The sequence below is a fragment of the Heterocephalus glaber genome, unplaced genomic scaffold (assembly GCF_053883595.1).
Source record: "Heterocephalus glaber isolate CG9 unplaced genomic scaffold, H.glaber_assembly_v1.0 deba00001673, whole genome shotgun sequence".
NCBI lineage: Eukaryota > Metazoa > Chordata > Mammalia > Rodentia > Bathyergidae > Heterocephalus > Heterocephalus glaber.
The window spans coordinates 17,982,501-18,010,490 of NW_028258410.1; the positions used below are offsets into that span (position 1 = coordinate 17,982,501).

The 27,990-nt window shown below is 53.8% G+C and overlaps 1 protein-coding gene and 1 long non-coding RNA gene across 3 annotated transcripts in view; one reads left to right on the top strand and one right to left on the bottom strand.

The window, feature by feature from the left end:
* The window catches only part of LOC110344580 (uncharacterized), an 85,567-nt gene extending 79,379 nt beyond the window's left edge, over window positions 1–6,188 (bottom strand). Inside the window, exons 1-2 of the long non-coding RNA XR_002387238.2 lie at window positions 5,908–6,188; window positions 5,194–5,268 (exon numbers count right to left, since the gene is read on the bottom strand). This is a non-coding gene — a long non-coding RNA (uncharacterized LOC110344580). The remainder of the gene's footprint in view (window positions 1–5,193; window positions 5,269–5,907) is intronic.
* Window positions 6,189–10,823: 4,635 nt separating this feature from the next.
* Kcng1 (potassium voltage-gated channel modifier subfamily G member 1) lies at window positions 10,824–27,777 on the top strand. Of its 2 annotated transcripts, none has more exons than XM_004858045.4 (3): window positions 10,824–11,055; window positions 20,612–21,414; window positions 25,405–27,777. In XM_004858045.4, exons 2-3 carry the CDS (start codon window positions 20,638–20,640, stop codon window positions 26,173–26,175), a joined length of 1,548 nt encoding a protein of 515 aa, XP_004858102.1. In that variant the 5' UTR covers window positions 10,824–11,055; window positions 20,612–20,637; the 3' UTR covers window positions 26,176–27,777. The 2 variants fall into 2 exon arrangements, with proteins under 2 accessions (XP_004858102.1, XP_021094706.1); XM_021239047.2 differs by lacking the exon at window positions 10,824–11,055 and adding an exon at window positions 11,222–12,512.
* The last annotated feature ends 213 nt before the right edge of the window (window positions 27,778–27,990 follow it).

The window sequence follows — 27,990 nt, forward strand, 5'->3', positions numbered from 1 at the left end:
GAGATCACTATTGTCAGGAACTGTGAACAATAAGGTTCTTCCTATGTGGAAGCCAGTGAGTTGGCCTGCCACAGTTTCCTGAATGCTAGCAGGAGACACAAGACCCCTGGGTCAGAGACAAAGGAGAGTTTATGACTCAGGATAACAGCAGGAGCCACAGAAACAATTTCATGCAACATTTTCACAGCAACATTTTCTTGCACCAGCTTTCGAAGCCCCAGTTCCCTCAGGATGGTGAAAAGCTGTGCAGTGAATTAGTGGCATTACAGGAGAGACTCTGAGCTCAGGAAGCTCAAATCTTCTTTGCGTGTGTGGAAAAAAATGTAACATAAAATGTATCATCTTACAAGGAAGAATGAAATTCTGTCATTTGCAGGAAAATGAATGGAGCTAAAAACCATCATGTTGAACAAAATGAGCCAGACTCAGAAGCACAAGTATCACATGTTCTGCCTAATATGTGAAATCGAAATGAGATGACATGAAAGTAGAAGGGAGAGTATTATTAGACGAGAGGAGGGGAGTAAGAGAGAAGGAGGGATGGATATGAGCAAAGTGTACACATTGAATCCCCTCCCCCAAAAAGTGAAATTAGGGGGAGGCTGGAGCAAGGGGGTGGGCGGGTGGAAATGATCAAAGCCCGTTATGCGCATGTACAAATCTGCCAAAATGAAATCCATTAATCTTCATAACTAATAAGAAACCTTAAAAAGGAAAGAGCTAATAAATGGTTCTAAAACAAATTTTACCATCTTAACTATTTCTAAGTGTTGTGGACATTCTCGTCGCTGAATAAGAGATCTCCGGAAGGTTCTCATCTTGAATAACCAAAAGCCTACACCCACCGAGCAGTAACTCCCTATCCCCTCCCCCACCACTGGCCACCACCATTCCTTTTTCCCTCTCTATGAACTTGATTCTGTTAGGATTTAGATCTCAAGTGTCCCCCTAAAGCTCATGTATTCGTAGATGGGACAGGTAGGGCAGACTATACTGCTGGGTAGATTCCTCTACTGATGACTTCATAGCTGAACGTGCTGTTAGCTGGTTGGGCCTGATTGGATGTGGTCACTGGGCACATGACCTGGAAGGGTGTGCTCCTGACCCTGGCTCCTCCCTTCTCTCTGCTTCCTGAACGCCATACCATGAGCAGCTTTCCTCAGTCAGGCCTTCTACCATGTAGGCTCTGCCTTGAAGGTTTCTGCCATGGAGTCAGTTGGCCATGGAATGAACCCCCTGAAACTGTGAGCCAAAAATAAACCTCTCTTCTTTAAGCTGAGGTTGTCAGCTACTTTGTCCCAGTATGGAGAAATGACTAAGACAATTACCCTAGGTATCTCCTATAAGTAGAATTTACAGTGCTTGACTTTTTGTGTCTTATTTACTTCATTAGCATGATGTCTTCAAGGTTCGCCTATATGTACAATATGTCAGAATTTCCTTCCTTTGTAAAGCTGAACAATAATCAAAAACTGATTGTTTATAATGGATAATAAATATGACAGCTTTTTGGTCTAGAGAGAGACATATCTCTGTCTTCCAAGGCCATTCATTTTAAAGGGGTCCTCTAAGAGCAAAACAAGTAGTAGCTTTGCTCTCAAGATGTGCAGAAACATGAGACACCATGAGAATCATCTCCTAACAACCATTTGTCAAAACAGGATTCATTCCTCTGCCCTTCCATGTGTTCAACACACGATATGAGTCAGCTACTGCGCACAGTGCTACAAATAACAGTGGGTTTTGCCCTTGCACTGGTTACCATGGCAAGCTGTCTGCTGCCACACCTATACAGACAGGAGACTCCAGGACAGGGAGCTAGGGTAACACTGTGCTTGAGAACTTGGGATCTTTTACCGAGCAAGTCCACTCCTAGAAGTTTACCAAGCAAAATGAGTGTGTGTGTCTACAAAAAGACTCGTATATCAGCACTGTGAGAGGTTAATGCAGGGAGATATCAAGTTTGAGCCCAACCTAGGCAATTTAGCAACTTGGTGAGACCCTGTCTTGAAAAAAAATTTAAAGGGCTCGGTGCAAAGGCCCTGGGTTAATCCCTAGTAGTACAAAACATAAAATAAAATAAAACTCATTGCAGTTCCATCCATAGTAGCCTATAACTAGAAATAACCCAAATAGCCATCAACAGGTGAATGAACACAAAAAGTGTGGCCAATCCTTCCAATGGAACATGACTCAGCAGAGAAAGCAATGGACCACTGATACACGTGACTAAAGAGTGGCAGGCGTCAAACCTCATGCTGAACAAAACAAGCCAGACACAAAAGGGCACATTCTGTATACTTCCATTACATGAAATTCTAAGAAGAGCCAAAGCTGAAATACAAAGAGAGCAATTGGAGCAATGGCTGCCTGTTGGGTGGCCAGGCCTGGGAAGAGGGCTCTTGATAGGAAGGAGCAAGAGGGGACTTTCTAGGGCGACAGAAATGTTCCCTATTTGGCCAGGTGCCCATGTTATTCAGACGCGGACATTTGTCAAAGCTGATGCAACTGCTCACTTACGACCTGTACACTTCACTGTGTATAAACTATGCCATTTTAAAGTTATTTTTTAAGCTCATGGGCACTGGAATCAGGGAAGCTGTCCCCTAGACTTTTCAACAGTGGATTCTCCTTGCAGAAGCCAGATTGAGAAGAACCAGACTTAACGGGACTTCCGGTTTCTGCAGGGACAGCTTAGTCCACAAGGCATAGGGTACAGAAATGCTTCTAAAGGCACCAGTAGACACAGGGCCAGACATCCGTCATGGAAGCACTATTTGGAGTGGATTTTCTCCCCACAAATAAAGTCTTACCTAAAGCAGATGAAAGTGACCCTACAGGCATTTAAATCTCCACTGCCTGCTGAAAAGTCTCCTCATTTAAGGGTGCCCTGAAGCCCCCTGAGTTCCCCCTGGGTGGGTCACCCCTTCCTTCCATATAGAATTACTGAGGACTCCCAAGTTCTGGGTTCTTGAAAAAAGCAGTGAATAAGACAGATGAAGCCCTATGGCCATCACAGGGACTTATGAGAGCTCTGAAGACAAGAAAATGAAGCATGTGACAGAGCAGCTGTGCCTGTCACTCAGGGCCTTGGGGTGCCTTTGACAGCAGTGTCTGGGTCCGGGGCAGCCTCTCTAAGGAGGGAACATCTAAGGCTGGAAGGGAAAGAGAGGGCTCCCCGTGCGGGGCTGGTGGGAGAGCATTCCAGGTGGCTGGTGTGGAACGAAGGGCTGTGTGGCGGATACACCCGTCTTTGCAGTGTAATCCCCACAGGTCCCCAACCCTGTCCGAGCCTCTGCTCATCATCTGAACACTGACAACCGGTCTGACAACTGGGTCAGCAGGAGTTGTCCCTACCAGGACCTTCCAGGAGCCTTTGACAGGACCATTGCAGAGCACAGACCACACTCTCTCAAGGTTTTGGGACCCAAAGAACAAACAACCGATGGATGGCGCACTGCAGCGCAAAACAAAACTGTGTCTCTGGCCAGAGAGGATGAGGGCTGAACCTCCCAGGCTCCAACAGCTTTGCTGCTGCCAAATGAAGATGTTCTCCCTTCTCTGACTGAGGGATAAAAACAAGGCGGCAAACGCCCAGTGCGCTCCCCTCGGCTGGCTGTCGGCTGCCTGCAGCCCTGCGCTGGCTGCAGCCTCGGAAATAAATGGCCCCGTCAGCTGCTGAGGACGGTGAGCTCAGGATTTCAGATGAAAATGAAATAAGAGGGAACAGAGCCCAGAAGCAATGCAAAATAACAGCAAGGGGACTCAAAATCTTCCACTGCAGCAAGACAGATGCTCGGAGTGGTTCACCGAGGCGCTGACCTCAGATCTGGGGACACGGAATGAGCTCATGCCTGGGGCCAGCTGGGGCCCTGCACTCCCAGGACCTGTGGGCTGTCTGCTGGGCATGGCCATGGCCAGCAGGACCACTGCTTTCTGTGCTGCCCACCCCAGCCCATCCTCCCCTGGCCAGGCACTCATGCGTGTCTCGGGATCAACCAGCCCCAACAACAGACCTGCAGGCACTGCCTGCACCCTGGGCCAGAGAATGACAGCCTCCACCTGACGTGCTCCTCCCTGCAGCAGGGGACGGGACAGCCCCAGGGACCGGGCCGGAGCAGAGGAGCAGGGCCACCTTAATTCGGGGAGGGAGGAAGACAGGGACAGAACTCATCCTCCCATCCAGCCCAGGCCTTGGGTCATTCTGCCCCTTTGTCATCGCAGCTTCCTGTTTCCCAGCTCCCCGGCCTTGTATTTACCTGTGTCTCAATTCCCATGTCCTGAAGACAGAGGAAATCATCACACCCACTATGTGAGGTTATTGTAGACTTAAAACATAAAGGCCTTAGAACAGTATCAGCTGCATAGTAAGTGCTCTCACTAAATTAATTTTTTTGTTTTTGTTTTTGAAACTCAGGGGCTCATTACATTGCCCAGACTGGCCTTAACCTCATGGACTCAAGGGATCCTCCTGCCTCAGCCTCCTGAGTAGCAGAAGTAAGCCACTGTGCCCAGCTTAGATTATTTTTATTTTTATAAATGCGTTATTTTGTATTCACATAAAGACATTTCTGTACAGGTAAGGGCACAGAATACTAGCCAAATTCAATCAACCATCTAAGTTCATGAATGCTATTTCTAAGGACTGGATTCATAGCAACACCCTTCTGCCCGAACTTCCCTTCCTGCCACCCACCCAACAATCTTTGGCATTCACACTTTCCATGCCCGCCCTCTCCTTGAGCCGTGCTAAGTATCTGCTGGTGCACAGCACTTGGACGAGCTCTCTCTCAAGAAATTGGGAAACAGAGGTTAAACTTGGGTGTCTGGAAGGGTCCAGCAGGTAAAGCAAGTATGTAAAGGGAGCCGCGGCTGCACTAAGGAGTGATGGGGATTGTGGCGAACTGGAGAGCCAAGCCACCTCTAAAGGAAGAAATGCTAGCTGCTCCAGTCAATTTCTGCCAGGCAGGAACACAGGCTCAGATTGCCACATCTTCTAAGTTTTCGAAGAAAGCCAGAAATCCAGATTTTTAATGTGAAAATCAGGATTTTTCAAATATTGCCACATAAGTCATTATTTTTAAAATATGGAAACCCTAGCAAGATAACCTGTGCCCTACTCCATTTTCTGTAGCTAATAACACAATGCCACCAATTGGGTATGTTTTAAAGAAAACATTTGTTTAGGCTCACGGTTCCGGTCCAAGGTCTGGGGCTGCATCAGGCAATGACTTGTGGTTGGAGTCCCAGGGTGGCACAGGGCGTCACCTGCTGAGACAGAGAAGAGGTGTGTGTGCTCAGACTGGCCTCCAACTCCTCGGCTTCCTGAGTGGCTGGGATTGCAGGCATAAGCTACTGTGCTGGGCTTCTCTCATTCATTTTACAAAGCCACCAGAGTTCAGTCCTGGGGTCTCCGCCTTCACGACTTCATCTACACCTAATCACCACCTAAACGCTGGTTCCACCTCCAGACACCACAGCTGAATCGAGCATCTTCATACATCCTGGGGAGATCAAGTTTCAACCTGGACTTCCAGAAGGGACAAACCAGATTTAAACCATAGCAGTAAGTTCCCACTTCTCACTTGAGGGAACGGGGTACCCCCTCCCTGTCTCTTTCTGAGAGTCCCAGGCAGGGGTCATCTCCTGCAAGAATGGGAGCCTCCTGGCCAATTGTGGAGGAACAGAGGAGGGAGAGGAGTCAGAAGACGGGAGCGCTTCAGCTCCGAGCTTCGCTCTGTGAGTTGTCTCCGCAGCACTCTCTGGAGGAGAGTGGTTAGGAAGGGGGGCAGGCGCCCCCTCAGGGCTGCGGTATCTGGACACTGCAGGGAGGGGAGATGGGCCCTGGACCAGGCTCTCCTTCCCCCAGAGTCCTCCGCCCAAGAAGAGTGCCCTCAGCCCTGGCACCTTCTCCAGGAGAGCAAGTCAGGCCCGCCAGGGCTGGAAACCCGTCTTTCCTATGCTCGTCTTTGCTCAGTGCTTGACTCAGCGGAGGCCCTTAATGTGGAGAGCGGTGTGTGGAGAGTGGTGTTATCCAAACAAGCTCCATTTTGAATCTTACCCTCCACTGTATAGAGCAAGGAGACTATGTTATGAGGAACCGCGTCCTTGCCGAATTAGATTGCCCTGGAACGTGATGAACGTTCTGTAACCCCGAGAAACAAGGAAGCCCATGAGGGTGGGGAATTCCCAAAGAACCAGAAAACAAGGAAGCAGGTGTCTCTGGATAAGGGTCATGATTAACAACCAAACTCACCTGCTGTATAAAAGAGAGGAGAACAATAAACTTGGGTGCTCGGTCTCTGGGAACCCTCCTGACTCTATCTCTTTGTCTTTCTTTTTCTTCATCCTCACTCCCCCATTCAGGTGCTGTTCGACAAGTGACGGCGGGCTCCGTCACCTTAAAGGATGCTGTCAAATGAGCCCGTGAACAAAACCAAGAACAAGAAGCAAGACATCCAAGAACGAGGTGTCACACCCCACCTCCAAAACTGAATTTCCCCCAGGACAGGCACAGATGCTCATTACACACAGCAGCCATGGAGAGTCTGCCACTCCCCTGGGGTGCCAGGGACAGGATGGGGAGTGACATCCCACAAAGGCCGGGTCAGGACAGTCACAGTTTTAGTGGGCCTCCTGGATCACCACAGAACTACAGTCTGGTGTCCCCTTGCCTGGACAGCAAGGCTTCTCCCTGGGCTGAGAGGCTCGGAGTACAAAGGGACTTTAGCCTAGTGGCACACACTGGACCAGATCCAGGTCTCCTGAATCCCGGTCAGGGGCTGGAGCCAGGGAGAGACAGGGGGGATCCAAAAGTCACGGAGTGCCAAAAAGCTCAGTAATGAAGATCAGTAAAATCTAGTTATGGTTTGTGTTTAGGTGGCCCCTAAAAGCCTCGTGCTTTCTGAGAGGTGGCTGACTCTAGCGTAGGATTGATTCACAGTGGGGCTAGGCCCAAGGGCACTAGGATTAAGGGTGTGAGTGCTACCCACCCTAAGTAGTCTGAATAAGATAAAAGGGGCAGAAAGACACTGTTAAGCCCTTTTATTGCTTTTGCTACCTTGTCCATGCCATGTTGTTTCTCTTCTGTGACGCCTGTTTGCCATCTCTGCCTTGGAGCCAGCCAATTATGGACTGAAACCTCTATAAATTGTGAGCTAAATAAACCTTTCCCCCTTTAACTTTGGGTGTTGGGTATTTTGTCTCAGCAACAAGAAAAGTAACTAAGATACATCTTGACACAATATTTTTAAAAATCAAAATTAGTACCAAAATATCCATGATAAGTAAAATGTCAAATTTTAAAAAATTAAATATAATCACACCCTTTCGTGCTTCAACCTCACCCACTGCACCCTGATTCCAGCCTGAACCAGGGGTCCTGTGGTGACAATGGACAGAGCCCAGGGTCAGGTGGAAATCCACAGGGAGTTGACTCCCCAGAGAGGGCTGGGGTTGGGCATTGGAGGCACAGAAAGGGGAGGCAGTATAGTAACTAGGGCACAGCAAGGAAATGTCCTCATCCCCCTTCTCATGGAGACCCGAGTCAGAGACCAGCCCACTCTCCTCAACTAACTATACCCCAGTGAGACCCCCTGCCAGGACAGCGACTCTGAACAGGGACAACCCCAACCCTGCACCCCTTCCAGAGAATCCTCAATCCTAATCAAATCTAAACCTTTTCATCTCAAGGGGAGTAGATTAAAACAATGTAGACAGCTGTGAATAACCCTTCCTGCCATGGAAAAACAACCCAGGTCGTTCTGACTTGCTGACAGCTGGTTATGGATGGGGAGGAAAACACATTCATAAACCGCTGACAGTAACTCCCTTTTAAGGCCTGTCCTGGGCCAGTGACGCCCCATCTCCACCTGCCCCCAGCATCTACAGCAGCTTGTTTCTCAGTGGTAAGCTTGGGCTTTGGGGTCAGATAGCCTAGGGTCAGTTCCTTTCCAGCTTTGCCATCTACCAGGTGGCCCTAGTCAATTTGTCAAGATGACAAGCCACCAACTATGCCTTCCAGAGGCCTGGTGGCAATTTCAGTGACATGATGAGAGCAGAGGGACAAACCATAGGGACAGGCAAAAGGGTGCCAGGACCCAGTACCAGCCCATTACTCAGGTAAAGGGTGTTGGCCAGATCTGCCAGTATCTTAAAAGAAAAAAATTTTATGTGAAATTTCCAGATGTTTAAAGACTGACAACTCATATTAAATTTTTTTTTAATTTAACCCAGTAGAGACAAGTAAAACAAGTCTGTGGGCCAGGGCCCCCATGAACCCTGTGTGTGCCTGATAGCTACAGATCACCAGTGGGCACCTAGCACCCAGTAGGTGCTCAGCAAGCATCAGAAGCTCCTGTCTTCAGAACACCTGCCCGGTGTCCTCAACACCCATTCCCACATGGCAGCTTGGGAAGGGATGTTCCCCAGGAAGAGAATGAAGATAAAATTGAAGAGAAGAGCTGGAAATCTGCAAGGCTCTAAGAGAGGGAGGAACTGCAGAGGGAATTCCTTAAAAGGATTTAGAAGGATTTTATTGGATGTCATTTAGCACAGTCACGGATAAGATCCGGCAGCAGTGGAACTGGAGTGCAGCATGGCATGTGGATGCATGTTGGGGGCAGGAAGGGGCAGCAGGGAAGCAATGTCCTTGCTGATGGTCTGTGCAGAGTGCTGGTCTCCTGTCTGCAGGCCATGCCAACATCTGATCCAGGAGTGTGGTGTTCTGCTAGGCCCAGTCCCCAGGGACAGCTCCTCTCCAGAGACACCATAAGGTCTTAGATCCTACACAACAGGCAGCTGCTTGCGTCCTTCACTGGACCTACGTGGGCTCTGCAGTCAGACCCAACTGGGTTGGAGCTCAAGTCTCCAATATCGGAGATTCTCAAAGCATGATCCCCAGATCCACAGCATCAGCACCACCAAAGAACCTGCCAGAAGGGATCCACTCCAGACCCACTGAGTCAGACACTCCCAGGGTGAAAACAAGCCCTCACCAGAGGATTCAGATGCACAAGGTTTTAAGAACCTCTGCTCACTAGTCCTGCAGTCATCCGTGTGGACAATAACCTGACTCTATGAAATGATCAGATCTAACCCGCAGGATTACCCTGAGTTCCTCCATCAGGGAAAGGGCTTCTCTGGATGTGCCTAGCACTGTGGGAGCTGCTGGCCGGGGCAGGCAGCACAGTCTTGCCTTGATTTGGACCTTGATGATTAGACAGATAATGAGCAAGTAAGCTCCTGCGCCAGTCCTCAGATGGACGAGGAAGGTGCAGTCTGATGCAGCGAAGATCGAGCAGTGACCCAGGGCCACGCTGCCAAAGCCCACACAGCCCACAGGGCCCCTGGCCCAGCACTCCTGGCTGTCTCGCTGTTCCTCCACCACACCTCTCTTCTGCTTTCCGGCCACTGCATGGCTGTTCTGTCCACCTAGCAAGGTCTCTTTCCAGATCTGCCCTTTGCTCGGGCCTCAGTGTCACCTCACTCCTCCCGGTCCCCTCTCATTCTGTCTAAAGTAGTCTCTGCTGTCACCCTGCATCTCTCCGTTGCTCTGCTCCTGCCCGGTCTGCTCACAGACTGTAGCCAGGCACTGGCCAGTGTTTTCTGGTCCTGCCTCTCCCCAGCTGAAGAGGAGCTTTTGGGAGCTGTCCTTGTCTGTCCTGGCAGGTCTGTCACCGCACCACCACCAACCAGTGTTCGCTGAATGAATGAGCAACCCAAGGTTTATCCCCCCGCCCCCCCCCCCCGCCTCGTGAAGCCCAGAGAGAGCTGATAACCACAAGCCCCTCCACCCCAGCAGGCTCTGCTCACGCCCTTTGCTGGTTCTCTGATGATGGGGAAAAGTAGTAGAGACAGAAAGAAAACGAGGAAAGAAGGGTGTCATGCAGGGACCCTAAAAGCTGGTTCTGCAGGGGAACCCTCTCTTCTCCAAGGGTGAGGACTCTGTGACCCCAGGACCCAGTCGCTGCTTGCATTTCCAGAGGGTACAAGTGACTGGACCATGTGGCTCTGTCTGGGGCACGTGGACTGGGGGAAGGGTACCTGGTATGACACAAGCTATTCCTAAGAGGCTGTCACGAAGTGTTTGACTATGCGGGCTTGTAAGGCTAGAGTGGTCAGCCGCAGCAGTGCTCTGGAAGCTGGGGGTGGAGGTGCCATTGGATATCAGCACTTGTAGTCCCCACTTCCCGAGGTCCTTAAGGACGCTCCATGGCAGATCTGGGGCAGGCGCCCCTGGACCTCCAAAGAAAGGCAGGAGGCGGGGAACTAGAGGTCTGCAGGATGTGGACCGCCTTGGGGCAGCGGAAGGTGGAGACGTTAGGCCTTGTGCAGACCCTGGGGCACTGGTGCAGGGGCTGCGACCACCCGCACTTGGACCGCGGGAGACAGCACGTGACTTGGCGCACCGGCCGGAGGTTGTGCAGCCCCGGGGCAGCGGAGCGAAGGGACCTGAGAGGCCGATGCGGCAGGCGCAGGGGCTGCGGCGCGCGGGGGAGGAGCAGGAGGCCCGGGAAGGGACAGCGCGGGCAGGCTGGCGGGTTGGGGTCCTCGCGCGCGTTGTCCCGGCTGGACAAGGGTTCGTGCCGCGCGGAGCGACGCCCCAGAGGGCGTGCTCGGGCCCGAGCCCCGAGCTGAGGTACGCGCCCCAGGCTGAGCGCCCGGCGCGCGGTGCCGAGGGGCGGCACCACGGGGCGAGGCCCTCCCCGCGCAGCGCCCCGCTGCCGGCGCCCGCCCTCCCCGCCCCGAGCGCAGGCCCCTCCCTCCGGCCCGCCCCCGGCCCCCCAGCCTCCTCCCTCCGCGCCCGCCTCGCCGCGCGCCCGGCGCACTCGCAGCCGGCGGGGACCTGGAGGCGGAGGCGGGGCGGCCCTGGGTCCGCGCGGGAGCTGAGCCCGGCCCCGGGGCCGAAGTTTGGCCGCGGCTCGGGAGCCCGAGCGGGCGCCCCCGCGGCTTCAGCCCCGCTCTCGCGCCCTCGTCCTGCACCCTTGGGCTCCGGGGGACTCGAGCCGCGGCCGAGCCAACTCCGAGGCGGGATCGCCGCGCCGGGAACTTGAGGTGGGAACTTCGCGCGCCGCAGCCCGGCCGGACGCCGCGGAGCCCGCAGACTCGGGCCGGGGAGCCGCACGTGGCCGCAGCCCTGGCCCCCCGGCGGGGCCTCGAAACCCGCCCGCGAGGAGGCCGGGGCGACGGGGGACCCGCGGTGGCAGCAGGGAGTGCGCTTGCCACGCATCCGCGGTGCAGTGGGCTCGGTTCCTCCCGGGGTCTCGGAGGGCCAGGTGCGGGATGTCCCGGCCCTTGACCCTGGCGGGGAAGGGGCGCTTCCTGACCATGGGCGGAGGTTGCTCTGCTCCTCCCCGGTCCATGGGTAAAGGGAAGGTTGGAGTGGAGGGGGCGTCGTTTGCTTGCTCATTCACTCCATCGGTGGGCACAGAATGCAGCACCCACACCAGCGGGCCTAACTGAGTCATTCATTAACTATTAGTTCAACAGGCGTTTATTGAGCGCCTACTGTGTGCTCCACGCTTGGATAGGACAGTTCACTGCATGCCTCAATAGGGAAGGCGGTGGTCTCCTTAGCGCCAGGAGCTCCATACTGGCATGGGCTCAGCCTGCATGGATTGGAGTCTTTGGGTGGGGAAGATAAAGAGTTCATTGATTCCTTCATGGACTGAACAAAGATTGGCTGAGCACCTACTGTCGGGAGCTCCACATACCAAGCAGGCAACATTCACTCATTCATTCAATCAACAGACATTTATTGAGGTACTCTGCTGGGGAGAGAACAGTGAAAGAGAGGGATGGGCTGGGGATAAAACAGGATGGGGACAGCCTTCCTGCCCGTTAGGGGGAAGTGGGGATCGAGACTCAGGGCATCCCTTGATGGGTCGCAGCCTGCTTGGGTGGCCGGCTGCAGCAGCTCATGGGCATAGAAAGGTTGGCTTATGGGGGAGGAGGGGTCCTGGAAAGGAAGTAGACTAAAAGGAAGGAAGGTGATGGGGGGATTGTGAACAGCTGATCTAATGTCACTGATGAATGCAGCGCCCACCAACAGGGCTTACTAGTTAAGCTACCCATTCACAAGGCGTTTCTTGAGCATTTGCTATTCCTGAGCATTTCGAGGGTGCCAGGCACCAGTTACCCAGGTGGATGAGAGGAGGGAGACAGCACAGACACACCCTTCCTCTGCTAAGAACAGGGGAAGGGGGAGGCAAAGCAGGGAGCAGAAACTGGTCTGATTCACTGGAGGAGGGAGGGAGCCGCTGCCTCTAGGAATCTGAGCAGAGGTTTATTCACCAGGGAGTACTTGATACCCCCACATGCATGACCTCACCCCATCACTACAGGAGCCTCATACTTAACAGTGGCACTGCTGGAGTTGGGGGCCGTGGGGTGGGCACGTGGCCAGGGTGGTGTCTCGGGCCTGGCGTGGCTGGTGCTCTTCCTGTCTTCTGGCTTTTGGAGCTCCGCAGCAGCACCTGCCTGGTGCAGAGAAGGGGAAGATGCGAAGCCAGGTGAGCCTGGGCCCCTGAGGATTGCTGTCATTTGGCATGCTGTAAGCCAGTCCAGTTCCAGTGGAAAGAGGTCTGTCGTGGGACACTCTGAGCCCATGGGGAACTGTGAGTGCGCTGGGAGCAAGACAACCTTGGTTCTTCCCCCAAGGATGAGAACCCAGGCTGTGAGTGCCCGGAGAGTGGAGAGTGCCCAGGCCGGTGGCAGATCTGGGAGCTGCCTTGGACTCCGCACCAAACAGCTAGTTCTGGCTAGAGGAAAGAACACTGCCCCTTTTGCCCAGGGACAGAAGGGCACAGAGATACATCCTGAGTATAGGGCAAAGCCACTGAACCCTAAGGAGCCCATCCTGCGGTTTCTCCCATGGGGTGTCTTGGCTGTTCTTTCTCTGCATCCACTTCCTAACCTGGGCTAAAGAGCTGGTATTTCCGGTTGCCTGAGGAGTAGGGGTCGGAGAATCCACTCTCAGTTGATTCATTAAACCCCGAAATAGAGCTTTGGGTGGAAAACAGTGGCTAGTAAAGCCTCTCTAAGCAGAATTAGTAAAAAGAATCTGTCTGCATGCACCGATCACTATTGGCCATTTTTATTACCTAGCAGATTGTACTTGATGGACACAATCAGCACAAGATGTGAATTTACCACAGATGGGGTCTGGATTGCGCCTAAGGTTGTCCCTTGCCCTATGGTGACTTTTATCTCCGACCTGCACTTCCCCAGGCAGAGAGGGCAGGCACAGCCATGCTCTCCCTCCCTCCAGAAGTTGGTAAGCAGGCGTCTCTCTTCCCATGTCCGGAGGTTCGCACTACCCCCCAAGTCGGCTTGTCTACTAAATCTGCAATCCCACCTCTCCAGCTACAAAGAGGCCAATCAGAAAGGTGTTCTGGCTCCAGCCTCTGAACACCTCCTGGTAAGACAGAAAGATGTGCATTTAGTGTTATTCTGCCAGCAGCTGAGCTGGGTAGGGGAGGAGCTGACATTTTTTGTCATTTGGAGGCAAGTGAGGATGTAGGGAAGAGCCCAGCTCACAGCACCTACTCTGCTTGGGCACAGAAAGCAAGGCTGAGGTCTGGGATGATTGGATTAGGGGAGAACAGAGGGCAGATGGCTAAGAAAGATTTCCCACACTGGTAGGTGCCGCATCTCTCAGTGGTCCTGGTGCCAGAACCAGTGCCAGCCTAATGGCTGAATCCCTCCTGGGCCACTAGTTAATCGGGGCAAAGTCCACCACCACCAGCCTCTAAGTGGACCCAGCCAGGAGCCCTAATCCTGACAGATGAAACATCGAAGCCCACATGGCAAAGGGAAGAGCAGCAGGGAGAAATGGAAGGATCCCCCAAACCCCCCTCGGAGCTGGGGAACGGACTGGGCTGAGAAGTGTTGTGTGAGAGAAAGACACTAAGGCCTAAGGAACTCAGGAAAGAAATGCTTTTCTTCTAGAAAGTTGCCTGGGGATTGTGTTTCCCACTTCCACACATTAACACAAATTTCATGATGTGGAGCATCACAGATTTATCATCTAACAGTTTATGAAGGTTAAAAGTCCAAAATATGTCTCACTAAAATCAAGGTGTGTCCATTCCTTGCCTTTCCGGGCCCCAGATGCCACCTGCACTGCTCAGCTCATGGTCCCATGTCCCTCCCACTCTGCCTCCCTTGTGACGTCCCCTCCCCAGAGGCCACAGTGGCAGCCCAGAGTTTGACAAAACTAAGGATCCTGTGGATTTTGTACTCTGCTCTGGTGCAGATACAGAACAGGAATGAAGATGCTGCACTAGTCATAGGAGCTGCTGGTACCTCCTATCCCCAGAGACTTTCCAAAAGCTTGTCCAGAGAAATGGAAAGCAGACAGCAGCCCCTGGCTCGCTGCAGGTGGTGGAGACAACGCCCACCCTGCCTTACAGGGAACCGGATAGAATGCAGGAGTCCCAGGAGCTCGGCTTGGGTCTCATAGAGCTAGTTTGACACTGACTTCATTATTTTGTCACCAGTCATGAGTTTTTACTTCTCAGACTCATCTGTAAAATGGGAGCATCAAGGGGAACACTTGCCTTTCAGGAAAGGATGCAGGCTTTGCAGTTAAGGCTTAGCACAGTGCCAGGCACTTAGTGAACATGCAGTTAAGGGAGGCCAATTGTTGCTGTTTACAACACTGAGGACGAATTGCTCTCTCTGCATTCCCTCTCCTGCTCAGAAGGGTTGAGCAGCCTAAGACAGAGGCACAGAGGCCAGAGAGGCCCAAAGTTCACTGAAACCCTAGAAAGAGACCCAAGAGGGATTGTAGCAGTTGGGATCAGCGTATCCACTCACAGGACCCTTCCGTGTCCTTGATGGATGTGCCCTGCGATGGGGATCTGGTGAGCTGCTGGTACCTGCAGCAAACCTGCACCACCCAACCCTCTGAACAGGCTGCAAAGCTTGCATTTGTCCTCATTTTCTACAGCAGGAAACTACTCCAAGGCCAGAGTCTGTGTGTGGATGGCTAGCTCAGACTGCAGGCTTTGTCACAGGAGCATCAGCCATGGCCAGCCAGGTCCGGCACGGACCTTTGTCCCATGCCATTCTGCCCTCCAGGTCCCTCGCTCTGCCCCTCAGTCATGTGCTGAGCTCATGGTGGGGCTGCCACTGAGAACTCTTTACCTGTTAAATGATCACAGACCTTTGGGAATGTACCCTCAGCCTGGGTCATAGCTGTGAGCCCTGTCTCTTTCCAGGAGGAGAAGGCGGCCAGGGAGTGTCCTTGGTGTTCTGGACTGGCACAGAACAGTCTGACCAAGGCGACCCCTGTGCGCAAGGTGTTTCTGCAAGCAAAGGGCTTCTACTCCTCTAATGAAGTGGGACCCACAGGGCCCCAAGGGCAGAGAGCAACCGGGTTCCCTGCCACAGCCCAGAGCAGCTTCAGTGCCTCCAGCCCCTGGGGTCTCTGGGCATTCACAGTACCTTCTCTCTGGCACCTCAGTGTCATCGGAATCCCTAGCAGAACCTACCAAATATGCAGATTCCTGGGCCCCCACAGGCACTCTGAGTGAGGAGATCTAGGGACGACCCCAGAGATCCAGGTCTCCGCTGAGCACCTGGGGCATTTCAGAAGCTGGGGGCTTGGTAGGTTTTGTGCCTTCTTGTTTTGTTTTGTTTTTGTTGTTGTTGTTGTTTGGGGTTTTTTTGTTTTTGGTACTGGGGATCGAACTCGGGTCCTTGCGCTGGCACAGCAGGTGGCGAAACCACTAAGCTAAATGCCCAGCCCCTTGTGCCTTCTTTTTACTGTTTTAATCTGAGTTGTGTGACCCACCCATCAACCTGATAGCCCTCTCCCTCCCTGACCTCTGCTAGGCTGCCTTTGCTTGTTCTCCTTCGTATGAAGTTTCTTCTTCCACTCGGCTCTGTATTTTCAAGAGCTAAATGTATTGCTGAACCTACATTTCATTCGTTGCTTCTACTTCCTGAGCCATCTGCAGGATCCCCCATCTGCATCTACTGTGCCTCACTTGGCCACTCCCTAAAGATGGACACTAGGGACCTCCTGGTGCTACAGTAACACAGGATGACATTCTTGTACCTTCTTGCTTAGATCTGATGCCCCAGAACCAAACCCTGAGTCAAAGATTTGAGTACAAATCATTTATCACCAACAACATCTGCCATAATCCCTGTGGCCCTGGGTCTGAGAAACAGACCCAGGAGGGGGATTCCTGGGTGCTAGGGCAACAACATCCTTCATTTCTTTCAGGCCTACTGTGGCTTTCCCAGAGGGCAGCACAAGACTGTACCCCTCTAGCCCCGGGCTCTGGGTGCAAATGATGCTGGGTTCATATCGACGGGGGTCAGGTCAGAGGCAAACACCCTTGGCTGGTGGGTGTGGGTGGGGACACTCTCCTCAGCTAATAGCAGTACAGCTGGTATCTGCTGAGGGCTCACTGTGTGTCAGGATCACTCTCATCTGTTTTTGTCCTCTCTGTAACTCACTGTTTTCATCCCCATTTTACAGACAAGAAAACTGAATCTTAGCCAACTCCACAATTTGCCCAGAGTCACAGAGCAACTGGCTTTGAGCCCAGGTCTCCTGATTTCAAAGCCAGTGGGCTCTTCTGCCTCAGTGTAGGGTAGTCACCAGGGGTGTCCCCCGACCAGGGAGGTGAGCCAGTTTTATCTCCACCATCCCTTCTGTTTATTTCCTGTTGCCACAAACTGGGGGGCTTAAGACAACCCAAACTAATCTCACAGGTCTGGAAGCCAGAGGTCTGCCTGAGCTAAAACCAGGGTGGCAAAGCCGTGCCCCCTCTGGAGGTGCTGGAGAACCCTTCCCCTCCCTTTCCTCACCTCTGCCTTGGCAAGAGGCATGCTGGAATCACCCCATTCTTTCCTCCCCTCATCATAAGCCCTTTTCCTCTGCAAGGGCTGCTGGCTCTTCCTCCAAAGTTCACCCCGAAGCAGTTCAGGTCTCTGCACCCCCCACACGCACTGGATTACCACCTCCTACAGCGTGGCCCCCCAACGCCACAGTCAGCCCCTGACACAGCACCACCCCACAGAACAAAGCCCGCTCCTTACCGAGGAACCAGCTGATGACCAAGAGCATCTCCTCCCACCTTCCGCCCTCACTCGGCCAGCCCCTCCGCCTTCTCTCTGGTCTTTCCCACCCAAACCCCTCTCAAGTCAGGGAACAAGCTCTTGCTGCTCCTTCTGCCTGGCAACACCCACCCCCAGCATGCGCAGGGTAGCTCCTTCCCCTCCAGGAGGCTCGGCCCCGTGTCCCCTCCTCCGAGAGAAGCGCAGCCTGATGCCTGCGGCTCATATTGCCCCACCCTGTGTCATTCTCCATCTGTCACCTTGCACTGTTCCATCACAGCACTCACTACAACCAGCAGGCACTGGTGTACTTATTTGGAGACTGTCAACTCCACAAGTACAGGGTCGGGATCTGTCTCACCCTCTCTGTGTCCCCAGAGCCAGCACAGCCTCCAGCGTGTGGGGGTGTTGAGGAATGAATGAATGAATGAATGAATGAATGAATGAATGGTAGCACCCACAGGACTTCCTCACCTCCACCCACACAGCCTCTTTTCCAAGCAGCATCCTCCACCCATGTGTCCGATCAGCCGTAGTTCTCCGAGGCAAAACCATGAGAGCCCACCATGGGGTAGACCTAGAGAGAAGGACAGGCCTAGCTTCTGGGGTGGAGATCAGGCTGGGTGAGGAGGGACATTATTGCCCCATGGGCTTTAGGCCCTGTTTGACTGATAAACTTGACTCTCTAGAGTCTAGAGATGCCAAGCCGTCCACCCACACAATCAGATTGGGTATTGGCAAGACTCGAGGCCAGGGAGAAATGTGCCCGTTCTGTATTTAGCACATTCCAGCCTGTGACCCTTCTGGGGCCTCTGGCTTGGAGGGAACTGTCCTTGCAGTGCCTGCTACCATCCCTTGAGTCCAAGCTGCCAGAACGGGAACTCTGCACAGGAAAGACAGCAGAGACAGGTGTGAGGGAGAGAAGCGAGGAGTTGCTGGCCCTCGGGGAGGTAGAAAGAAGAGATTCCTGGAGAGAAGAGGTGATTACAGGCTAGGGGTTCATGACAAGAGCCCTCTGGGACTTGAGGGAAGAAGAATGTTCCTTTACTTCTATCTCTTGCCAAACAGAATATTATTTTTCGTCTTGTCTTTGGTGGCAACGCTAAAGCAGCAGAACTGAAAAGCGGTATCACTCAGTGAAATGCCTAAGAGGGATTATTCCCACGCTTCCGAGGGATGCTGGCAGGCTTTGCCTTGGGAGATGGGTTCCAATTTTAGGTGAAGTGAAAAACACTCAATACTCTAAAACCCAATCATTTTTATTTCAAACACAAGTGTACCCCAGTTTTCCAAATCTTGATCTGTGAACTAGCTTTCCCAAAGATGAGTGGAATGTGACACCTTCTTGTTAGGAAAGATCCCCCTTCAAGTGGGAACTCTTCCCCCACCCTGGGTGCCCGTGAAGTTTCCCATCCCTGCAGGAGTGTGTGTGTGAGTGTGTGTGTGTCCCAGACATGTCCCTGGCCACCTGTTGCCACTCAGGATTAGAAGTGGGTTGCCATTTGGAAATCCATAAACATGGGCACTACTATTTGTTTCCACTAGGGGGTGAGCTACAGGGAGGGGGTGGTCAGTTTAAAAAGCAAAGTATTTGGCTCTTACTACTTTTCTATGCATCATCCTAAGGGCCAAGAGGGAAGACAGATGAATGAGGTAGAGTGGGTGTAAGAAAACCAATAGGGAGGAGTGAGGATGTGGTGGATTGGAGCTTGCGGGCCCGGCCCAAAGGGGGCAGCCACTTCTCAGTTGGAATTGGGGCCTAGTGTTGCCACATATTCTGATTTTTCAAGAGGAGCCAAGAACATGGATTTTTATATGAAAAATTTCTCAATTTTCAGAAACTTCAGCCAAGCAAAATATTCATTAACCAAACTCAGCCCGGGAGCTGGTAATGAATCTGCCATCACTTTCCAGTACCGCAAACCCTTATCTTTGGGGATTGAGAAGAAAGGCATCCACAAGACCGATATTTTGACCTCAGTTTCCCAGAAGTGCACTCATGCCATAGGCCTCATCAACAGGAAGTGCACTCACTCAGTGCATCGCTGTGCTCTGGGATTCAGATGAGTGAGGCACTGTACTCCCCAGGGAGCATGAAATCTAACAAAGGAGCCAGCTCACACACAGATCATTCTGAAAGTGGGTGGTGAGGGTCCAAAGATGATGCACCACTGGAAGGGGGAGAGCAGTGGGGTTCACGGGAAGAGCTGGAGGAGGATTCCCACGGGGACAAGCACGGCTGTCCAGTTCACCCCATGAGTCTCAAGGTGACATCTGCTAATGCCTGGGCAAACAAGACATTGTCCTAATAATTACGTGTTTCTTTGTCCACTGCCTGCTGTTATGGCAAGTGACAGCTGTTCCCCATTAATGGCAACAATGCCAGGTGCCCTTTTAAGAGGAACCCTAACAGCAATAGTGAACACCATTCCTGAGTACCCTCCAGGTCCCGGCACTGTGTTTAGTGCCCATGGGGCTATGATCCACTTAGTGCTCTCAGTAACCCTGTGAAATGAGTCACATGGCTATCTATACCCATTTTATACTGAGCAAATAGAAAGAAATGGCATTTATGCAACTCTCCCAGGGTGTATGACTAAAACTTATGTGTATCGCTCCTGTGCCAAGGCTTTTCCACCTCAGCATCGAGAATGTTTGGGACCAGCTAATTCTGCTGTGGAGGGCTGTCATGTGCTCTAGGACATTCAGCAGCATCCCTGGCCTCTACCCACTTGACGACTGGCATTTTCTGGTCAGGAAAATCAAAAGTGCCTCCAAGCATTGCCGTGTGTCCCAAGGGAAAACACTTAGCCCTAGTTAAGAACCACTGGTCTATACTAACGTGCCTTTCCAAGCTAAATGAATTCAAGAGAGAGAGAGAGAGGAAGCAAGAAAGAAGAAAGTTGGGTGCATTTAAAGTACAGTGTTAAGTAAATAACCGCAGGGATGGCAGGAGGGACCACTGGTTGTCAGCGCTTGGAGGTGGGGACTCACCTGAGTCAGAACTGCTGCAACCCGGTGCCTAAAGCACCACCTGCTCAGCACTTCCTGGCATAAATGAGATAGGAACAGGGTTGTATAATGAGGAGATGCTGAGGGATACTGTTGCTATGCTGACTATTAGGTCAAGGTCTTCTTAGTCACAAAGTGTTAGCCAGGGTGCCTGAAACCAAAGGCATGTATTTCTCATGGTTCTGAAGCGTGGAAGTTGGAGAGCTGGAGTCAGCAGACTGGGGTCTGGAAAGGAAGCTCTTTGGGGTTTCGGTCTCCCAATTTCTCACTGTCCTCGGGAGGCCATACAAAACTCAGAGTCCCTTCCTCTTCTAGGGACACAAGTCTCCACCCGGGGCTCCACTCTTCTGTCCTCCTTCACCTTAGCCACGTCCCAAAGCCTGCACCTGCTAATCCCATCACACTGGAGGTTCAGGCTTCAACCTGGGGCCGCAGGGGTGCGGCACAGACCTCAGCCCAGGGCAGGGAGTATTGCGCGGATCCAAGGGGCTCACCGAGAGTCTTTCCCTCCTTCTCCCTCCAGGCCGCAGAGGGATGTAAAGGCCCAAAATGACCCTGTTACCGGGAGACAATTCAGACTATGACTACAGCGCCCTGAGCTGCACGTCGGACGCCTCCTTCCACCCGGCCTTCTTCCCACAGAGCCAGGCGCTCAAGGGCGTGTTCTACCGCCGCGCCCAGCGGCTGCGTCCGCAGGACGCCCCGCACCCCGGCAGCCCGGGTCCCGGGGACCGCCGCCGACAGATCATCATCAACGTGGGAGGCATCAAGTACTCGCTCCCCTGGACCACGCTGGACGAGTTCCCCATGACACGGCTGGGCCAGCTCAAGGCCTGCACCAACTTCGACGACATCCTCAACGTGTGCGATGACTATGATGTGACCTGCAACGAGTTCTTCTTCGACCGAAACCCCGGGGCCTTCGGCACCATCCTCACCTTCCTGCGCGCCGGGAAGCTGCGGCTGCTCCGGGAGATGTGCGCGCTGTCCTTCCAGGAGGAGCTGCTGTACTGGGGCATCGCCGAGGACCACCTGGACCGCTGCTGCAAGCGCCGCTACCTGCAGAAGATCGAGGAGTTCGCCGAGATGGTGGAGCGCGAGGATGAGGAGGACGCGCTGGACAGCGAGGCCCGAGACAGCGACGGCCCTGAGTCAGGCGAGGGCCGCCTGAGCCGCTGCATGCGGAGACTGCGCGACATGGTGGAGCGGCCTCACTCGGGGCTGCCGGGCAAGGTGTTCGCTTGCCTGTCGGTGCTCTTTGTCACCGTCACTGCTGTCAACCTCTCGGTCAGCACCTTGCCCAGCCTGAGGGAGGAGGAGGAGCAGGTAAGAGCCTGGCTGTGGCGGGGGAAGGGTCTGATGCTCGCTCCCCCTCCACGCCCCTCAGCCCGCCCCCCACCGCCACCTGCGGGAAGCCTTCCCTGACTGCAGGCAGCCGAGTAGCACTCGCGGCCCTCCTGACACCAGGCTGTTAGTGTGACTGTATGCGTATTGCCCTCCACCCTGTTACCATGTGACTGTCCTGGGCCCCGCTGTCCCCCACCTCCCCAGGACCCCGTGCTGAGTGGAGGAGGCCGCCTGCCGCTGTCGGCCAATGCACGGGTGATGAGCTGAGCACGGTGCCTGTCATCAGTGTTCCTCTCACCAACTCCAATCTTTTCTTGGCCTTCCTAATTCCCCTGCATAATTATAGCCCAGACACACTTCCTGGGTCTGGAAAATGATTTTTATGATAGGTGTGTGTTTGTCCCTGGATGGGAGCCTGTCTGCAAGAAACAAAGCATGTATTGACTGCAGCCCTGACATGCCTGTGCGCTCCAGCCTGAGGCTCCCGGTACTCATCAGTCACCGGAGCCCAAGTTGGGCTGCTGCTCTGCCTCCGTTTTATCTTCTCCCCGAAATCCTGTGGTAACCCTTTGGGGGAGGCGCTGTCATGCCCACTCAGCAGAGGAGGACACTAAGGCAGGCATTGCAGCTTGCCAAGCCCGGGTTGACTGAATCCACAGCCTGCTCTTAAACATGGAAATGCACATCCCCGTGGCAGCCTGGGGACCCAGTATGACCCACAGAAGTCTGTCATTGGCCTACACACCTCTTCCCAACCGCTGCCTTGGCTGCCAGCATTTAAATGTAAAGTGCTAGCTGGGTGTGGTGCTGCATGTGATCCTCCCAGGAGTCTGGGAGACTAAGGCAGAAGGATGGCACGTTCAAAGCCAGCATGGACATCTCAGCCACTTAGCAAGGCCTTGTCTCAAAACTTAAAAATGAAAAAGGGCTGCAGATGTAGCTCAGATGAAGATCCCAAGTTCAATCCCAGTACCACACAAAAAAAAGCTTTCCATTTAAAAATGCATACTCTAAGTTCCTCTTACAATTATAAGGTCAGGGCTCAGTATGTAGCTCGGTGCAAGAGTATTTGCTCAGCAAGCACAAGCTCATCCCCTGGCCTGCAATCCTGTTTGACAGCCTTAGCAGGGAGCTGATTCCATAGGGGATACATCCCCCTCGTTCAGGCTCATTATGTATTAGACCCCTGGTTCTTTGAGATGTGGCCCCTTGAAGCAGGTTTTTTTTTTTTGGTTTTTGGTTTTTTTTGTACGGGGGATCGAACTCAGATCCTTGCGCTTGCGAGGCAGGTGGCGGAACCACTGAGCTAAATCCCCAGCCCACTTGAAGCAAGTTGTAAGAAAAACCAGAAAGTCTCAGACGGGGACAAATTGTATAGACTTTTGAGAACTAGGTATGCAGTGTGAACTGTAGATAGATATCATAGCAGCCCGAGTTTATTGAGCACCTGTATATACTCCCCATTTCGTATCCACCTGGACCTGGCATTGGGGGTGCTCTCCATGTGAGACTTCCCACTTGTGGATATTATGGAGGAGGTAGCAATGGCTGTTGCATTTATAACCTACAGAGATTTGCTGGCACCATTTTTAGACTTTGAATTTTTAAAAGGATATTAAGAAAACAGCACTCGACCAACAAAATTAACATTTGATGAGCCGGGGGCAAGGCAAGAGCCAGGGACTGTGTAATCGGGCACGTTTCTAGGCCTGTCTGTGTGTCTGTATCTCCCCTGTCAGGGGGGCGGAGCAGTGTTGTGAGCTGGAGCCTGTGTGAGGTGACTGGAATAGTGCCTGGCACATATGTGTGTGTGGGAAGCACTGGCTGTAAGGATTCACACACACCTGCTGCCCAAGGAGCAAGCACACTCCCTATGACATCTGTCTGGCAGTCCAGGGACTTCGTACAGATTCTTTCCTTCTTCCTTTTTTTTTTCTTTTTTTAGTGCTAGAGATGGAACTCAGGGCACTGTGCATGCTTAGCAAGTGCTCTGGACTGAGCTACACCCCCGGCCCTCATACTGCTTCTTAATAATAATTCCTGGCCTTTTATATGATTCAATCAACTTTGTTGCTTTTTGGCCTCATTTGGTGCCAGTAGGATTCATTGTTCACTTGGTCCTTGTGTGCACAGTAAGTCCCTTCTGTGTGCAGGCACTGCAGGGGAGGCAGGGAGACCAGGACAAGTCCTTCAACCTCAGCCAGCTTCCGGTCTACTGGGGCTGGGTGGGGTAATGACCACCCCCCATGACCATAAGTACGGGCACCTGACGAGAGAACTCTATGAGAGGCCCATGGGTGTCTAGAGCTACTCAGGGCGTGCAGTCCTGGAAAGCTTTTGACATCAAAGCCCCAGGTAATCATTCACTTCTCCGGCCTCTGTCTAGCACATTCCTTGAGAGACCTCCTAGAGGCGGATCATGGAGCCCAACCGTGCCCAAGAGCCTACAGGAGGCTGCTGGCAGGGCCATTTGTGCTTTTCCTCGATGCCAAAGGCTGCTTTAAGGCTGCGGTCCAAGCCCCCGGAGAGCAGCCTGCTGTCCAGTCATGCTGCAGACCAGTGGAGAGGCTGGCAGCCCACGTGCCAGATCCAGTGCGAGGCTGCGTTTCCTGGCCCATGCTATGTTTTCTCTGTCTTGCATTTTATCACCAGCACTTGAATCAACATATTATCTATTTAACCAACAGTTATCACCAGGGATTTCACATAAAACTGCAGATTTCCAGCTTCTCTTAAAAGCTTCTTCAAGCAGCCTTAACCTGAATTCCTCTAGGGCAAAGTTAGGGGCTCTCCAGTGGGGTCTCTCCCTCCCCCCGTCTCCCCACTTCTTTGCCTGCCTGGTCCCTCATGGTTCTGAGAGTAACACACACACTTCTAAGCTCCAGTCTAAACCTCTTCTCTTCATCTCTCTAAAGCCATGTGTCAGACACCTGCCGTGTGTCGGGGCTGCAGTGGGGTCCAGGCAGTGAATGTGGCTTGTAGGCTGCCCTGTGTGCCGGGGCAGCTGGTGAGGAGCTGGGAGGTGGAGACAGACAGTAAGCGTGAGAAACAGGTAACTTGCAGAGCCCAGGAAAATATGATGAGCTCTCAAGAAATAGAACAGAATAAAGGGGGAGGGTTCAAGGAAAGGAGGGGTTCTTAAAGAAAAAGGGTCAAGAAGGTCTCCCTGAGTGGGGGTGACTGGAGGCGCAGAGCTGGAGGAGGGGAAGGCAGAGTCGGGTGGAGCTGAGGGCTGGGCTGGAGAGTTAGGGGAGCGACCCGGAGGGCTGTGAGGTGGAGCAGGTGATCGAGGAGGGGAGGGGAGAGCAAGGAAGTCAGAGGGAAGGGAGGAGTGGAAGGACAGACGGGCAGATGGATGGACCGCTGGAAAGGCCGTGTGCACTGTGGAGCACCCCACTTGTTCGCTGAGCCATGGAAGGTCCCCCGCAGAGGAAGGATGGGACCTTGTCGATGGTCTGGGGGCCCTCTATGTGAGAAAACAGGCTGTAGGGGTGAGTGCACCCACGCAGGAGCCGGGGGAGAGACCGGAGCCGCTTGCTTCTAGCATTGTTTTCTGTGAAGAGCCAGTGAAAAGCCCTGCAGATTGTGTGTAAGGCAGGAGACGGAGTAGGGATGAGGCCGGGCAGTTGAAAAATGGGACTGGCAATAGCTAAGGAGGGGCGGCCACAGGCGAGTTGGGAGAGAGAAGCAGGCGCCCCATTGTGAACGTGCCAAGTTGAGGCCCTGGCAGATGCCTGCACCCGACATCAGAGAGGCAGTTGGAGGTCAGGGCATTTGGAGGGAGAGGTGAGCAGCCAGTACAGGTGTGGTTTTTGATGGCCTGGGAATGGACATCTCTAGAGAGAGGAGCCCTGGCCACAGGACAAGGCAGGTGGACCGGGCCTAGGTCCTTTTCCCACCCGGAGCCCAGCCCCTACCCAGGGCAGAGCTGCCTGCTGGGGATACCACTGACGGCTCCCTCTCCCCCAGGGCCAGTGTTCCCAGATGTGCCACAACGTCTTCATCGTGGAGTCGGTGTGTGTGGGCTGGTTTTCCCTTGAGTTCCTCCTGCGTTTCATCCAAGCACCCAGCAAGTTCGCTTTCCTGCGGAGCCCGCTGACGCTCATCGACCTGGTGGCCATTCTGCCCTACTATGTCACCCTGATGGTGGATGGCGCCGCCTCAGGCCGCCGAAAGCCCAGCTCGGGCAACAGCTACCTGGACAAGGTGGGGCTGGTGCTCCGAGTGCTGCGGGCACTGCGCATCCTGTACGTGATGCGGCTGGCCCGCCACTCGCTGGGGCTGCAGACGCTGGGGCTCACGGCCCGCCGCTGCACCCGTGAGTTCGGCCTGCTGCTGCTCTTCCTGTGCGTGGCCATCGCCCTCTTCGCACCCCTCCTCTATGTCATCGAGAATGAGATGGCAGACAGCCCCGAGTTCACCAGCATCCCCGCCTGCTACTGGTGGGCCGTCATCACCATGACAACTGTGGGCTACGGGGACATGGTGCCCCGGAGCACCCCGGGCCAGGTGGTGGCGCTCAGCAGCATCCTCAGCGGCATCCTGCTCATGGCCTTCCCGGTGACCTCCATCTTCCACACCTTCTCCCGCTCCTACCTGGAGCTCAAGCAGGAGCAGGAGCGGGTCATGTTCCGCAGGGCCCAGTTCCTCATCAAAACCAAGTCGCAGCTGAGCGACATGTCCCAGGACAGTGACATCTTGTTCGGAAGTGCTTCCTCGGACACCAGAGACAAAAACTGAACCCAAAGGACACCCCCCACCCTGCCTGCCACCCGTGGCTTGACACTGCTGCCATCTGCCATGGGAGGCTCCGAAGGGACATGCCGCTTCTGAGCACGGCCCAGAGCCACCCACAGGAGGGACATCGCCACACCATCGCAGGGGTCCAGAAGGGAAAGGCAAGCTGGGAAGCCCAGTGCCCAGCCATGGCTGCTTTCCCCGCCCACCCCAGCCCGGTGTCTGTTCCCCTCAGCACGGCAAGGGCTTATGCTGCTCGCGTGTAAATAGCCCACCCAGTGAAGCCTGCTTGGAGAAAAATACAGCAGCTACGCGTGTCTGTAGTGTGGACCGTGTCCTGGGGAAGGAGGCGGGCGAAGGAAAGGAAATGGCCTCCATACAAGGGCCCTCTGAGAAGAGGAACAACGGGAGGGCTTGTGGCTGGGGCCGCTGGGGCCCTCTGGGTGGGAGGAAGAGGAGGACCACAGACCTTTAAGAAACTCCCAGAAAAGGCACTTTCCCTTTCTCGCTTCTGCTTCACTCCCTGGCCCTCTTCCCAGTCTTCTTCCTTCTTTCCCATCCTCTGTTCTCCTTTACACCTCAAGGCCTGTTTCTCAAACCTTCCCTCAAGGCATCCAAAGGACACCAAAGAGCCCCTCAGCACAGCTGACTTCAAAGGTAAAATCACTTCCTTGTATCTTTAAATAACAGTACGCATTGTTCTTCTACTCTGAGTTTATTTAATACTAGAAAAAAGGCTTCACACCGCTTGCCCCAATCGAAATCTACACCCACCATGGGGCTGCCGCTCCCAGACAGTCTGAGAGGCGCACAAAAGCCCCCAGAGGCCCCCTGTGCCCCAAAGACCTACAGGGCACCCCGAGCCGCCCCGCGCCCCGACAGCAGGGCACGCAGATGCCCGTACCCAGGCCAGCCCGGAGTCCTCCCGCTGTGTCCGGCACCCACGTCCCACTCGCGAGCTTGTCCCTCACTTTCTTCGTCCCACGCCCCTTGTCCGTGCCTCGGCCCCCACCTCGCCCACCCGGCAAGGGAAACACAACTTAGAAGCACTGTGCCAAGGGCCCCATCCGGGTCCTGAGGGCCGCGCTTTACCGCCACAATAAAGCCGAGCACCCGGACTGTGGCGCTGCCCTCCTCTCCAGCTCCTCTCCAGCTCCTCTCCCACCTCCGTCAGGAATGCTCCTCCTGCAGAGCACTGAGTGGCTGGCTTCTTCCCGTCCTCTCCAGAGAGCCACTCCTCCAAAGCCCACACCGCCACCGCCACCAGGCTCTCCCTACCCTGCTTGGTCTTCATCCGCCGGGATTGCCGCAGTCCACTCTCGTCTATTAGCGCCCGTCCATCTCCTGAGTGAGCAGGCCGGTCTAGCCTGGCAGGGCCCCAGCAGCAGGACTCCTCATTAACTCCCAGCACGTCACTCGGGGCTGGTGCCTAGTAGGTGCTCAATGCACGCTCACTGCACAAAATGAACAAATGAAGGAAAACGAGACAGGGCTGGAGTTCGGGAAGCCATTAGTTTTAGAGGCTGGGTCCTCCAAAAGGGGTCCACGTCCCTCTCTCTCCCCTTCCCGGGGAGGCACAGCTGTCAGCACGGTAGACTCACGGTGAGACGGAGTGAAAATACCATCCGAGTCACGAGGGCCTCGTTAAAGGCCCCCTGACACCTGCTTCCAGTGACTCTCGCCTGCAAAGTAAGATTTCCGATTAATTAGCTCTCCCCTCCCCTGTCCCCAGCGCAGAGGGTGTCATAGCGATCCAGCACTGCCATCGTCACACTAGCACCTCAGGTTTATGGAATGACCTTTTCCCCCTTGAAAGTG